Source organism: Malurus melanocephalus, unplaced genomic scaffold, assembly GCF_030028575.1.
Source record: "Malurus melanocephalus ecotype Western Australia unplaced genomic scaffold, MMel_1.1 scaffold_122, whole genome shotgun sequence".
Taxonomy (NCBI): Eukaryota; Metazoa; Chordata; class Aves; order Passeriformes; family Maluridae; genus Malurus; species Malurus melanocephalus.
In genome coordinates, this window is record NW_026623354.1 from 1,536,236 (window position 1) to 1,552,354 (window position 16,119).

Genomic DNA, 16,119 nt, shown 5'->3' on the forward strand with positions numbered 1-16,119 from the left:
ATTAGATCCAGGGCATGCATGACACTGGTCCTTAGATATGTCCAAAGCTCTCAGGGCAGGAATGAGATGAATGTTCCCCTGTTCTCTAGGGGTAGGACAACCACATTATGTAAAGCTTCAGATAGATGAGGACAGAGAAACAAAAAAACTGCCCAAGCAGGTGACACCATTTCAGCAGCAGAAGTTTTAAAACCAGATTAAACAGAAGTTGGGAGTAGTTCAGGCAGAACTAATATTGTTCTGCAGCAGGAAGGTGATGYATGATTGATGCCTGAGGTCCTTTCACATGCATCTCCTGTGATGCTCTGACAGAGCTGCTGTTGCAGTCAGCAAAAATACTGGATGGATCTGAACAGARGAGAAAAAAGAGAAAAAAATCTGAATTATTATATGCTACTCGACTCTGAAGGAGAGAAATAAAAATTGCTTCTGTGGGATGCCACATCCCCTCCGTCCTGTAACATCATTGATAAGTGTGTGGCAATTTTTGATCTTCAGTCATRTTTCCCCCCTAAGATAAAACAGAAGAACCACAGCATTAATTTAAACATGTTTTGGAACATCCTCTSTGATGTTACCTGATTCTCCAGCTGCCTTACACAATTATCAGACTGAAATGTTGGCCTTGTTTACTGAGCAGACAAATCTACTCTCCTGCCCACTGTGTAAGGAATTTTTCATGGGCAAGGCAGTGTGTTCACAACACCCTGCAGATTGTGCTGCTACCCAGACCTCTGCCAACACAAAGAACATAAGAACATCTGAAGGAGGATGCTGGAATGCTTTTTGAAGAAAAAAAACCACATTAAACACAACTCCTGCTTGTCTCATGCAGAACCAGCATCTTTTCTGCTCTGCTCACAGTTAACTTTATCAACTCCACTCCTGAGGAGTCAACAGTCATCYAAGCAAAGTGTTGGTGGAAATACATCCATGATGACTGTCACTAGGTGAAAAATAAATCTTCTGAGCAAGCCATTACCTGCAGAGCTTTAAGTGCAGCCCTGGGTGTGTTACACACAGGGTGTTCGTGGGGGAGCACCGAGGCTGCTCTTTGTGCTGCAGAGAAAGAGGATGTGCTCAGTCTGTGTCTGCTCTTATCAGCTGCTGGCAGGCGGATGTTCCTACCAGAGGTGCAGAGATTACTCCTCAAAGGGAAGGAAATGCTCCTTGTTGCCCYGAGAAAAGGGAGAGTGGCCTTTCTAACTCCTTAGATCACTGTGGTTTAACAAACCCGGGCACTCACAGATCCATCCCACCCCTCTCTGCTTTGAAACCATCCCTGATCCTGCTGCAGCCTCTGTTCTAGCACATCCAGGTCCTGGTTACACAACTCTCCAGCCAATTCCTTTGTTTCCTCACACTCTATTTGGTATCACCCTCTTTTTACACCTTGGCTCTGCTACAGCACAATATTCCAAGAGTAAGCTTATTTTCATTTTATTTTCCATATCTTAGCTCACCTGTGGACATTGACAGAAGGATCACAGCAYCTGCAATCTACCAAGTTATTAATTTTTTTTTGCCATCACATGGTAGTGAACACCATGTCCTCGTTCAGTAACTCCTGCTCTGAGCACGAGGGCAGAGCTCCTGGGATGGGGCATCCAGCAAAATTTCCCCTATTGTTACAACCCTTRAAAAATGAGAAAATAGCTACTACTTTAAAATCCTAGCTGCATGTTAACCAAATACAATACAGCATTTCTTGGTTTATAGAAATATGTCTGCAGTTAATTGACTCAATACATGGCATTGGAATGGCACAAGACAGTTTTTGCTGTAAGAAATTTATCTTTGCATGTGGAACTGAATGGGCTGTAGTGGGACTGTAGTGGGAACTTCATCTTTTATTTTTTTTTTTTTGAATACCCAGGTTCAGGTCTCTAACTCGAAGGAGAAAAAGCACAAAACCTTATTGTGACTCTGCACTGGTTCCACCACAAAAATGTTTTTGAGTGTTAGGATACAGCAAGGCATGAATGAGAATTAATAAAAGAATTTATTATTAAAACAAAAAGTAAGTACAAGCTTTCCAACTTCAGTACCTACTGAGACTGGCAAATAGGAGGCCAGAATTCCAGTCACACAAAGCACTGGCACTTCTGATTGATCCAGGCTGCATCTCTTGAAAATCAAGCTGTTCTTGCAGTAAAGGGACCCTGAATTCACTGTCCTTAAGACAGAGAGCTGGACACTGCTGCCAGGAAGGCTCTTTTACAAGTTTTATTCCATAGCTATTCTCACATGAACATAAAATCTGCAAATTTCAGTAAGGACTTGAGTGATTTTGTAGAATTAACAACTTGTAAAAAATCCCTCCTTTCTAGATGGGTCTGTACCTGTAAATATAAACACACTCATATGAGAAAGCCTTTAGATTTCTTCGAAAAGTCCAGTGTAAGGACGAAATTCTGACTGCACATACATGAAACTCCACCGGAATCTTCAGCAATGTGGTAGAACACTGAAAGCAAAATTTGGTTCTTAATGTGCCTCTGAAGACTGTAATTAYATTTCCCATTGTACTAGTAACATTAATTGAATGTTTAGCTGAAATCAAGTTCATTACAAGTTAAATACAGTACCCAGCCTATTAGGATGGTGTTTATAATTATAGTCATAAAGCACTTGTAAAACACCTTCATTGCAGCAAATAGCTGGAAGTTGGGTGTAGTGGCTGCTAAAGCATCTCAGTTCACTCCCTGCAGCTTTGCAGCACTGTGGACCAAGGTCATTTATGCCACTGAGTCACCTCCAGAGTTTGTGCCAGCACTGCTGAATTTCAGAGGAACATGGCCCACAGCTGTTAGCAGAAAAATACAATACAGCACAAACTGTTATGTAAGGGTTTTTCAGTGCAGCTGGACCTCACTAAACATCCCCAGATCTACAATGAGGCTCATTCTCATGCAAATACACCTGGTTATTGGCCAGCTTATTGGCCTGACAATACATTTTTAACAATAAAACAGCTTTTAATAATGCAAGACCTAAGAGATCACAGTTCTCTTTGATACATCAAATTTTGTACTTGATTTCCCAGCTGAGAYCATCATTACAGAAAACACCTGATTTGTTTTTGGTACTGCCCGAAGTCTTTCTGTCTGAACTCCAACAAACACCCTGCTCAGAGCTACACCAATTTTGGTGGAAGCTGAGTTGTGAACAGCAGTGAAGTTCCACCTCAGAGGACACAAGTGAACTAAAGCAGTACAGATGGCTGGTGTCACTTCTGCTCAGCTACACACACGAAGGAGCACCAAATTCAAGCACAACCCCTTGGCCTGTCTCACTTTCATAATAAATTAGGTTTCTTTTTATAGCTCTTTTYGTAAGAATAGTAACACCCAAAAAGAGAAATTAAGTTTTAAGGTATTTTATTTGACATGATTGAAGACACAAGAACACTCAAGATACAATCCAGACAATTTGTGAACAGCTCCAAGTATCAGTGAAATCTGAATTTATCTTGCACAGAGGTGAACAAGACCACAATGGTTGGTTTTATAATATAGTTTAAGACTATTTCAAGCAGGTGAGTACTGTGACATTATGCCCAACAACTTTTATACTATTCATCCGCTTAAGCCACTTCATATCATAAATATGCAGCTTATCTTGGCTATTAAATCTCTGCAATATATAATTAGCCTTCTCATAATAATGCATTAAAACTCCTGTATATAAATATTGGTATATTCATACCAATGCAAACTGTCCTAACCACCACTGCACATATTTATCATATTCTAGCACAATTAATCATTCCATCACAATGAGCTGCTAAACCTCAGCCTAGAGTTCAGTAACTTGGACCCAAACTTGCAAATTGCTGCTTAGAGCAAAACTCCTGCCAAGACCTTCTGCTTTCCCTATGGAGAGCAGGCCTTGTTGTCTTTTCCACATTAAGTTGCACAATGTCATCTGAAACCCCTACCAAAAAAATGCTTTCTRCAGGGAATCTCCTGCCAAAGCATCACAACTACAATTCTAAAAATGCCTCGTTTCCTAGTAAATTTCATATTAATTTCACAGCCTAACATCCTGTATCAAAATGGGCATCCACACGCCTCTTACAATGTCAAGTTGTTTAATTGGGTTATAGTCTACAGACCACAGCGTAATATTCTACTTAACAGTTCTAATTCCTTAGAGAGACAAGCTAATTTTCCATTCTGAAAGAGGGCAACAAGGACAGCTGGGAGTTTKTTCAGTAGTTCAGTGCTCTGCAAAGATAAGCTTTGAGATAGTGTTCTCATCAGACTGAAGGAGGAAGTGCAAAAATATGCAAACCGTGTTTCACAGTTCCAGGGATTTCAGCAACAAGCCCTGCTCGGATCCAGATGGGATCTTACAAAAGGTGAATCTGAAAGGGCTGAGAATTGCTGCTGAGCAGGGAACTGTGCCTCAGAAGAGCTGCAGAAACCACCTGTAACCTTCCCTGCAGACAGGCTGGAAACAGCACAAAAATCATGGGCCACCTGATGTCACAGGTCACCTCCTCTTGACAGGGGASACAGGGGGTGGCAGCCATTCACTAGAGCAAATCCTGTGTTAAGGCCACTGAAAACAAATCTGTGCAAACAGGACAGATTCAGTTTAACATAGCATGCAAAGACAGCAAAGCCTATTTTTTCTCTAAGAGTTTTGGTTTTTGGCAGGTGGAAGTGGTAGACAGAGACTGGATCTTACCTGCAGCTACAATACAAGAGTGTTGCCTGGCTTTGGAAGGTAGTTTTTCATTTGTTGTTGTTGTTTTCTAAACTAGAGAAAATCCTTATTAAAAACCCAAAACCTAGTGAAGAAGCTGCATACCTAGATTTYACAATCTGATTTTTGGTTTTACAGGAGGATTCATCCATTATTATGAAGAACTGCTGGAGATGGAAAGGTCACCATCTGAAACAAAGAAAACAAAAACCCCAGCAAGAGACTAGTGCATTTGTGWGATGTGCTTAGCTGGTAGGACTTGCATTGCAGGAGGAATGTTGGATTCTCTGACACACCGACATTTCTTTCCTATTAGTGTAAGATCAGCCTTTCACATTTCATATCTTACCATCTTTAAAAGCCTGTAATTACAGAAGCTGATTGAGAAACTATGTTATTTAAAATTAACAGCTGAATGAAACCAACAGAGGCGAAGTGCGTTTTTATACAAGAAAATAGCACTGTAGAAAGAAAGAGTCTGTACAATATTTAAATATTGTATATACATAAAATTATATTGTTCATAACTCATCTTAAAGTTTCTCTTGTTTGTAAACCATGGAAAGCAACACACAAAAAAAAAATTCCCAGTATTTAGCTTTTAAAGCATTTAGCAGGCAGCAGGAAATCGACTGCTAGCAAGCACACTTTGTAATTATAGAAAGTATCCAGCAGGATACTGTGACTAGCATTCTCCATAGTCCTTTATTTATTTATTTTAAAGCTGAATGCAGAACACATTTCCCATTCAACCAGGAAATTCTGCAGGAGACACAGAAAACTCAATGACAAAATGCAGTGGATCAGTTCTGCAGCTCTCTACTGTGGCAAAACTCCAGGATAAACACAGAAAGCTTAAGTGCAGGATTGGAACATAAATTAATGAAATMATTGATAAAGCTTTAATCTCCCAAAAGTGTCAGTAATGGATTTCACTCATGCTCAACTTTTTAAAAAGGAAGGTTTAGATTAATGATTAACAGTGCAAAGTTTTGGAAATGTAATGAATTCCAGCAGGTATTCAGGCAGTTCTGTATAAATGCTCTGGAAAATGTCAGYATTTTAGGGTGATTCTACAGGTTGGTACCACTCTGCTAATTTGGAGTGGGAGTAGGATTTGAAGTTGTTGGTTCATGGCAGATACAGAATGTGGGTTTCAGAAGCTTTTCTCCTGTAGTATAYTGAAAAATAAAAACATTCTAGCTGCAAAAGAAAATTTCAAGGTGAGCATGCTTAAGGAAATGTTTCCAGAAAGTTGTTATTTGGAAAACAAGATGCTACCACAGCCATCATTGTATTTCCTCTATGCTAAGAGCTCTGTGCTCACTGCCAGGTAAGAAGTGCTTTATTTGAAGTTMTTTGTAGTTTCATTCTATTGGATTCTGCCTTCCACTTTATTGGCCATTGAATTCAACTCAGCAACATATTTTACTCAATTAAAATGTTTGAAACACAAAATACATGATGGTACTTTTGATCTGAATATTTTGTCTGTTTTGAATTGTTTAGATGTTTGTGGACAGCCATCATCCACCTGTGCTTTCAAATATGAACCCAGGAATGAACAAGAAAAGAAATTTAATTGCTTGGAGAAGTGCTTGATAAACCAGATGGGTCAGAAGGATGTTGACAGGCTGGAGAAATGTGCARACAGGAACCTCATAAAGTWCAGCAAAGGCAAATGCAAAGTCCTGAAGCTGGGCAGGACTAACCCTGAGCACCAGGAGAAGCTGTGGCCCCAGTCTGGGAATCAGCCTGGCACAGAAGGAGCTCCTGGCACCACGGCAGACACACAGCAGAGCCAGAGCCAGCCACGTGCCCCTGCAGCAAGGAATGCCAGCAGCCTCCTGGGCTGCACTGGCAACAGCGCTGGCAGCAGGTCAAGGAAAGGGATTATTCCCCTGACTCAGCCCTGGTGAGACAYKTCTGGAGTGCCAGGASCAGCTCTGAGCTCCCCAGGACAGRAGAGACACGGACACACGGCACYRAGMCCAGCAAAGGGGAGMGAAGGCGATGWAGGGAWTGGGGATCTTTCAYGTGAGGAGAGGCTGAGAGAGCTGGGGCTGTTGCACTCAAAGAGGCTCARGGGGTGCTAGGAATGTGCACAAATGTCTGAGAACAGACAGGAAAGAGGACGGAACCAGATTTCTCAGAGGTATCAGTGAAAGGGCAAGAAAGAGGCAACGCACATGAATTTGAACTCCAGAAATTCCTTTGAAGCATAAGAAATTTTTTTTTGCAGTGAGAGTTGTCAAGTAAGTTGCTTGGAGTTTAAGGATCTTCATTTCAAAGATAATCAAAATTGTAAAAAGCAATTTGTTCTGGTTGATACTACTTAGAACTGAGAGGTTTTATCATAGAGTCACAGGATGTCCCCTCCAAGCTCAACTACTCTGTGATTCTGTGGTTTCAGATGGAGACTAATAAAASTAAGTTTAGAAGACCCAAAAGAGAAATCGGTTTGCTCTTAATATGATTTTCCAAAGTATGATGAGGGTAATGCTAGCTAATTCATCTAACAGCTTGTAGTGAGAGCATTGACAGTAAAGGCTTTTTTTCAAACTGGAACAATCAATATTAAGCTCATAAAACACACATGTATTTCCTAAATATAATTTTCAAGATTTCAGAGGATTTTTTTTACTCAGAACTTTAGTAATTTAGTTCCCAWTTCTTTGAGTCACTGATTTTCAGCACTTTAAATTCTGAAAGCACTGGGCAAAATCAAAAGAACACTGTAAAACTACGATTTTTTTTTTGTTCCAATTGCCAGAGGATGGTGCTGTTTAAACAGATTTCCCACTAAGATACACTCCCTACATCAGCCACATGTGCTAGTGAGTGTTTTTAGGAGGAAGAGGAAGAAGAACAAGGCAAAGAGATTACAACTTGGTATTTTTTTAACTAACCTTCAGGACTCAACAATAATCAGTGTTTACTTAATAAAGGKAGATCTTTAAGCATGCTTGAGTAACTTGGTATCTTTTACTACCTCTGGAACTTTTGCTCCCAAAACTTTTTAAGGGTCTTTCAAAATCCAGCCTTTGGTCACCAAAGGGCACAAACACAGCACACCCCACCTTACTAGCTGTTCTCCTATAGCCTGCTGAAATTCAAGGCGATGACATGACAGACAGGAAGTCAAAAAAAGGAACAGTGAAAGATCAGTCTGACACACAGGCTGTGGTGGGGAAAAGAGCCCGTCAGTAGTTTAGGAAATCAATACCAACTTTGACACTTTTAGAGGTGGCCACATCGACRGCCATGGCTTTGATTTCAGTGTCCCCAAACTGCATCAGCGTTTTGATCTCGCGCCGGTTGGGCACGGTAGCGTCAGTTCCCGTCAGATCCAAGCGCAGGGTGCCGCACTTCTTGACGCCGGGCTCGGTGATGAAGCTGACGCTGTCTTGCTCAGAGCTGTAGATGTTGATCACTATCACYAGCTGAGAAGGCTTGGCAGGTGTGTAACTGCGTGTCACAGTCTCTCCCAGGGCTACGGACTGGTCGGCTGAGATGAATTTGTCGAAGACGTCGGTGCACCAGCGCGTGCCGTCTTTGACCAGCAGCTTCTCCGGCGGGTGCTTCCCCTCCACGAAGCGGTTGAGCACCCCGACGCCGTAGGTGAGCGGAGAGCGCCGCACCTTGATGACAGCAGGGTCGAGGCCGAAGAGAACAGCTCCTTTGAGGATGGTCAGACCCACGTCCTGAGGGATGATCACCCGGCACCTCGAGCCGAAAGCGCTCTGCACGGCTTGTTGGAGCAAGGGGGACTCGGCRAAGCCGCCCACCAGGAACAGGAACTTGACGTTGGTCACCTCYGGCTTATCAAACACTTCACCTGAACACAAACACAGACATTCTGTAAGAGAAAATCCACTGTGATGGGGCAAAGTAAGGGAAAATCTCAATGCCTGAGTGCACTGAGCGCTCCCCACATGTGCACAAGATCTGAAACTGCCACATCTGTGCCCACACTGCCACCCTCAGCACGCTCGAGTCCCACTTCCATCATCTCTATTTCTCTACGGATTCACCTACCTCAAAGCATACAACACCTCTGAAGTGGCATTTAAAATAGACCCTTTATTGTATTCCACATAAAGCACCCCATTTTAAATTCACTTATTTTTTCTGACCCCAACATCTTAACCACAATAAATCCCATCTGCAAAATAATGCCTCTTTACATTTTTACAGATGTTCCTTCTTAGTTTAAGCCCACATCCCCTACTTTCAGGAAAACCATGCAGTTCAGTTGTAGGCTCACCCTCAGCTCAAACAACTAAGTTCCTGTCACAAATATTGCAATTCTAGGTCTCTCCCTCCCTGCTCACTATAAGCTGTTCTATACTCGCTGTCTTATTAAGTTCTGAAATTTACCCCCAAATCCCCCATTTATAATGAGCAAAGCTGGATATTCCATTCCAAACAGTGCTTAATGATGTGCAGAAAGCAACACATTTCTCCCCAAGTGCATTATACTCTATTTGATACAAATTTCATCTTCCACCAGGAAGACCTTAAATAGTAACTGTCCCAATAAGCAGATGTCACTTTCCATTACTRGACAAATAAATTCATTGCTGCTTAAGCCATGCCTGGAAGTACTTTTACCATGATGCATCATTTACTATTTGTGTTTTAGAGAMGTCAGTGATTTGGATGGTCATGAACAAATGTGACCTTCCACGGGGCAGGAATGAACTGGAGGTCCTAAYAGACAGAAATGAGTAACTTTTACARCTCTGGCATTATTTAGTTGTTGCCTGAAATGCGAAAAAGAGGCAGAATCTGGGTTTCTCAGTGCATTTCAGCCTTCTGAATGTTTGCAGCACTGGAAGCACAGAGTAAATTGAAGCTTAGGCAGGAAAAGGAGTGAATCACACTCAGTAACTCTAGTAACACTAGAGCTAGGTAGRAGGATGTGTTCAGGACATGTCCCTTACTTTTACTATTTCCCTAACTGAATTGCAGAGGGCTGAAAGTTTCAGAACTGAATTCCTTGTCCACAGCTGGTGCACACCAGAAGAGATGCTATTGGGTTGAAATGGGTGAGCAAAAGTTCATTTTCAGCTCAGCCAGGATGTGAAATCACCCCCAGATACGTACTCAGGTGCTGAACGATCTGGTCGATCGTAGGTTTGAAAAGAGCATTCATGGCATCYGGGCTCATCCTCAGCATTCCCTGGGAGGACCACTTCACAAAGTCCACACTGCAAAAGAACAGTGAGGAAGAACATTAAAACGTTGTAACTGAGCTTTAAAACAATCACCAGACATATTACATAAATTAATCAATGAGTTAACAGAATCTGCGTGCATTTTCCTTGGAAGAAAGTGCCCCGCCTCACCCTAGCCCCATACCAACTGCTGTTATGTAAATCTTGAAGGGAGAATTATTATTTTTGCTTCTCTAATTGTTGTTTTCTTTGCCTGATTGCCTTCTGCAGCATTAGCAATGCTCAACTGCTCTCTGAAACAGCTGGCAGTCAATGCAGTGCTCGCTCATCTGAAACAGCACTGATTCATCCCCAGAAGGGCAACACTTAGATTATAGCAGCAGCAGGCCAAAGCCACTGGAAAACACAAGGAAAACGAGCAAGCTSGGAAGCCTCAGGAGGCAGAAGAGAGAACAGCATTTCTAACGAGGCATTACATTTATTAAGTGAGCACAGGCATTATGCTATTCTATCACTGATACACATCTGTGCAGCCCAGTAATCTCCATTTCATTCATGCACATTGTATCTYAACCTTTACACTCTTTCTATCCTGTTATCCAATTCATTTAATTTCATCTGAAGGGAGCATTTAGCATTCCCTCTAAGATTCACCATTAAGACAATAAACAAAAAGGAGATGGCCTCATGAGGAGCAATATTTCCAGAAWTTTTTAATGATTTCAGAACCTCAGWCTCATGTAAAAARTGAWTCTGAGCTGGATTTCAAGTAATTAAAGCCTATGGCACATTTGCCAATGACTTGAAAGAGATGCAAGAGTTCCACCCTGTGTACCACAATCAACTCTGGCTGGTTAAAAAAATTAAGATACAGTTACTAAATATTAAATCCTCCTTTCTCAGGTCCCAAACCTTCTGCCCCAGATTCACAGGCTCTCTTGTTCATTCTCTTTTACACCATTAAACTCCAGGTTTTCTGTAGTTTGCAACTTCAAAAGATGCAAAATGCCCATTTTTACTTTCTGCTCACTTCCTTTTCTACAGCAGCCCATGCTGCAGTCATTTAGGCTGACTTCCTGATACTGGAAATTATGAGTTCAAATCTCTGGAGGTGATTATATCTCCAAGCCTATCAAGCAAATTATCAAACTGGTAAAATACTATAAGAAGCAAGAGCCTGCCATCACTTCAAAAGCTGAATGCTTTCCTCTTGCAGAGCTTTATGCAGTAGTGTGTGTTTTCTCCAGTGATCTGATCCTGTTAATAACTTCCCTCAAGCCATACCACAGAAAATAYTTACACATCTCACAATCYTGGATTTGTTCCAGGACCCAGGCTGCTAAAAATTAAGGTTCTAGGCAACAAACCCTATGTTTGATCTGACATTCACTCATGCAGTCTCACAATATGCAGTCAGAGAGAGCAATGCAGTGGTGGCCTAACAGAAAACATAGAAAGCAGTCCCTGAAAAATGCAAGTCTTATACAAAAAAGCTTTTGCAAGAGATTGATCAGAATTTTTCATGCTAGAAACTGCACTTGAGGCAAATCTATTTTCTCATCTTTGTAGTACAGTTTTATGCTATTACCTTTTGGTCCTAATGTAATTAGGATATTTGAATAATTTGTCTTTGCTACCAGTAGTTAATTCTGCATGCATTTGGTTTGCACTCTCTACTCACTTGCTTTTCCTCAAGGCATGTTCCACGCTGTGGCCCCGGAATTTCTTGTAGTAGTCAATGAAGGAGAAAGGCAGGGTGATGTTGAGGGGGTTGGTCCTGTCGGGAGCTGCCGCCCGCTTGCGGGACTCGAAGGCGATCATCAGATCCACCCAGGCCGCAGGACGCTTGATTTTAAACTGCTCGATGAAATCTTCCCCAAATATTTTACACAGGAGCTTCTCGAACTCATAGTCCACCCCTAGAGAACCGTATGGCCCACCTGTAGCACAGACAAAACAGAGCTTTAATATTCTGAATATTCTTTAATGTTCTTATGACATTGCAAGCTGACCACACATACATCAGAGTGACATTCTTGGGACTAATGGCAGAAGATCCATGGAAAGAAGTTCTTTCCTAAACGTAGAAGGTGGTCTAACACACAACATGATCTTACCTTTGCTTCACTTCTACTCTTGTATCATCATAGCCACTGTAATATTAACCCTATAAATGAGTGATTTAGGCAAGCAGCAGCTGGGTTATACTAATTTTGAGTGTTGGTCTCATTTCAGGAAGAGCTGCTCGCAAAATGCAATAAAGGCATACATTTCCTCCACTGACAAGTCAAAACATTAAATAAATAGATGTAATACACAACATAATTACACAAACTGAGCAGTGGCAGTGACAGTACCTGTTGCTTTGTAGAGCTCCTTSAGATGTCCTTCAGGAAGCCTGATCTGATGGACAGTCATATCCACTGTGCCCCCTCCGCTGTCCACCACGATGTACCGATCACCTGCAAGGGGAGAGGCCAGAACATTTAACCACTGTGAGCCACCAGCTCAATGCACCAGGGCAGATAATGGCCTACAGACAGCCAGGAATGGCTGGGCTGAAGGCTCAATCCTTACCAATAATTATAATGCAGTGATTGATAACAAATATGAAAGTCAGATGTCAAAAGCTATTGATGGAGCAGAGCTGAAAAGTAAATTAGTGGGACTGCTCATGCTGCTTGCATACATCCTAGTGGGCTATCAAATATTACACCATATTTACAAGGTCAGTTCTGAGGAAAATAYTGTCTGTGTTGTTTTCCATCTCCTTAATAAATCCTATTTTGCTAGAGCATACAGAATTGCAGTTCAGCATTTGTAACTCAGAGCCTCACATGAACTTGGGTTTTTCTCCTTTTCTCCTTTATAATCACTATGAGAACAATGCAGTGCACAGCACCTTTGTGGGAAACACAGTATTTGTGTGCAAGAACAAAGTTTGTTGAAGAAAGCACAGTACCTTCCTCCAGCTCAGACCAGATCTCTCCTATTACATTTTCCACCATGAAGGTCCGACTCTGYCGGTTCCGGCGCACGTGTTCCTTTCCTGGGGATTGACAAGAGAAAAATTACTGAGTATAAAAAAGCATGAAGAAAAAAAATCATAAACTGCAGGAAACAAGTGCAAGCGGGCTGACCCGCTGCACTGTATATATCACCCAACAAAAAAAAACGCACAAAAATTATTGCATAGGAACCAGGAAAGTTAGAATGTCATTCCTAGAAAGAAGGAAAAATGTTTGACATTCCTTGATATTGTTACGTATTCTTATATGTGTTTTAATTTATATTTTAATATATACTAGCTACCTAATTATATATAGAAATAACCTAATAAGAAAGCTACAAACAGGTCTGACTTGGGTTTTTTTAATGCACTCCGGCTTGCAAAGCGTGTGCTGGCAGCAGGGTGGGGGCTGGCAGGCAGCTGTGCTCACAGCAGCCTCCATCAGCAGGTGGCAGCCCCAGCCTGCTCCAAGACAACCACCCGGAATGGGAGAACATTCCCCAGCCTCTCAGGATGTCAGTCTTCCTCCAAAAAGCAGCCAGAAGCACTGCTGCTCAGATCAGAGACTTCTTAAGGACACAGGGATCACCAGGGCTGACTCTCATAACATTTAAAACATACACCAACTAAAAGTTAAGTGTAATCTTGCAAGACTGTTATAACAATCAGTTAACTCATAAGACTTAACTGCTGCTTAGACATTTAAAAGATGCAGAACAGTCTGTGAGGAGAAAGCAGAATAGTGAGAACCTTTGCTATTTATGCTTCTAAATCAACATCTACAACTGTCTGATCAAAAAAACCCCACATTCCTGGTGTTATCTTCACTCACCTTCAAAGGCACTCCATAAAACACTACAAGAGAGGCAGCTTGYCATGAGTGAAAATTCTTTCTGAAAATATCAGCACACAAATCACAGAATGAACTTTGCTTCCTATTTCTATAGTGCCTGTCACCAGAAAACAGAGCATCAGCTCCACTCACTCCTGCACCTTCCCCCCAAAAAGAACTCACGATGCAGAGAAACTGCCCCAGCCTCAGTGCAGTGACCTGGCAGCACAGGGAGAGCTCAAATGAAATATTCCATGACAAAACAARCACCAGGTCCAAGCAAAGGCCTGTCAAGCCCACAGAAATCAATGGCAATCCTTCCATTCCCTCCTGTGGGCTGGTAGTGAACACAAGAGCCAGTCTTAAACTACAGCTGAAGCAAGCTTACCCTTGCTACTATGAACACTAAAATTTTTGTTTTGACTTTGCAGCAATAATATGGTCCTTGGAGTGCTTCTCTCTGTTTATATTTAAAGGGTTTTTCTCCTTAATCTGTTCTCAGCTTGTCTTGGGTGCCTGCCATGCCTTTATGAAATTTTAATTCCAACCCCAAATTAATTCACTCCAAACTTTGTTTTCATTAATTTTGACACGAAACCTTTCTCATCCCCAACAGCTTTTACCRTACAAAGTCAAGAATGAGAGTGGTACCCCCACCCAAGGAAAAGCCTGTTAGCAGAAATCCATGATCTGCCAGATTCTGCCCAGCTCTAAAACCTTAACCAGATAAACCCCTTTATTATTTTCCCAGAAGCAAATCCCTGTGTTGTCTGACAGTGAGTTCATGTAAAATCTCATGGAAMTGGAATAGTTCAGGACACGACTTAGGGGGACAGAAGCCAAGGGGCCCTGAAGGGACTGAATCCTGAAAACAGATTTGTCCTGTACTCTGCATGGGYCTCCAAACACTGAATGCATCTGACAAGGGCTGGCCAGGACAGCCATGGATTTGAGAGAATGATGTACTAACTGTGCCTAACTAAAAAAAAATCTGCTCTGGTAAGTGCAGAAATAGTTCTACTAGCTTAACCTCCCACTTGCCTCGACGGTTTTGACCTAGCAAATGTGATAAAACAAAGACTCTTCTGAAAAATTCCTTCTAGGATAGACTGTCACACTACCATCAGGATCAGGGTAATTGTTACAGTTCAGAAATGGGAAATATGCACATTATGCAGCAATCGAATCTTGCTGCTGCAGGCCATTTTCCTTTTTTGTTTCCTCTATTTCCCTCCAATTTCAAGCTCAAAAAACTTAGGTGATGAAGGATCTTTTGGCAAGTGACTTACAGTGGTCCAATCTCTGGCCYTCATTATAACTCAGCCTTCAAACACTGACAGCAGAAACAAATCCCAGGTCAATAAATGAGAAATGCACTATGCAGTTGCTCTTCCACAAGCAGAAAAATTMATTGCTCCATTCCAAAACCATTTGTTCCACTGAGCATTGAAAGTCATTAATGACATTTCATAAAGATGACATCAAAAAGCATCTATCATTACTTTGGAACACCTCAGACTAAGAGTTTCATGGCAGATCCACTAATTTAACACCACCTCAATATTGCAGATAACCAAACACATAATTGCTTCCAACAAATTAGATGAAAAAAACCCTATCCAACATGAAGTACTAACTTAAATTAAGGCAGAAAAAATACTGTTTTGAAAATATTAAAAGACTCCTACAACATCCAAATAAAGACAAGACAAGGAAGCTACCTGCAGGCTAAAATTCAAGCTCATATTAGGAAAAAATTGTTCCCTGTGAGGGTGGTGAGGCCCTRGCACAGGGTGCCCAGAGAAGYTGTGGCTGCCCCATCCCTGGGAGTGTTCAAAGCCAAGTTGGACAGGGCTTGGAGCAACTTGGTCTATTAAAAGATGTCCCTGCCCATGGCAGGGGGTGGAAAGAGATGATTTTTGAGGTCTTTTCCAACCCAAATTGTTCTGTGATTCTGCTGGGTCAACATCCAAACAAATCTAACTATRGTAAACAGCAAAACAGTTTAAAGCAGCAAACTGACACCAGCCTGAAACATTTGAAGAGAACAAAACCAACAAGAAACGGTCAGAAATCAGCCCTCAAGGACAAAGCAAACTTAAGCACGAGGATCTAAAAAGTGAATGAAAGAAGTACCCTGTGTAAATCCAGTTCCAATAGTGTCACTCGGGCTGTAGCCATTGACAGGTGCCCTGCTGCTCAGCTCTATCATCTGGTGCAGGCGCAGCTTTCGGCAGTAGATAGAGGCAGCCTCGGGCTCCAGGGCAATGATCAACTGCTCRGGATTGTCAGGAGATGCCATTCCTGCCTGGAGAGAGAATGGATCAGACAAATGGGACAGGGAATCCCACAACCCAGCAGAACCCTCTCAGCATCCCCAGCTC

The 16,119-nt window shown here is 41.9% G+C and overlaps 1 protein-coding gene across 1 annotated transcript in view; it reads right to left on the reverse strand.

Moving 5' to 3' along the window:
- Positions 1-6,726: 6,726 nt before the first annotated feature.
- Positions 6,727-16,119, reverse strand: part of HSPA12A (heat shock protein family A (Hsp70) member 12A) — a 48,861-nt gene continuing 39,468 nt past the window's right edge. The window contains exons 8-13 of the mRNA XM_057370295.1: positions 15,872-16,043; positions 12,856-12,942; positions 12,251-12,355; positions 11,575-11,833; positions 9,823-9,926; positions 6,727-8,551 (exon numbers count right to left, since the gene is read on the reverse strand). Coding sequence (XP_057226278.1) covers positions 7,917-8,551; positions 9,823-9,926; positions 11,575-11,833; positions 12,251-12,355; positions 12,856-12,942; positions 15,872-16,043 — 1,362 coding nt within the window. The 3' untranslated portion in view covers positions 6,727-7,916. The remainder of the gene's footprint in view (positions 8,552-9,822; positions 9,927-11,574; positions 11,834-12,250; positions 12,356-12,855; positions 12,943-15,871; positions 16,044-16,119) is intronic.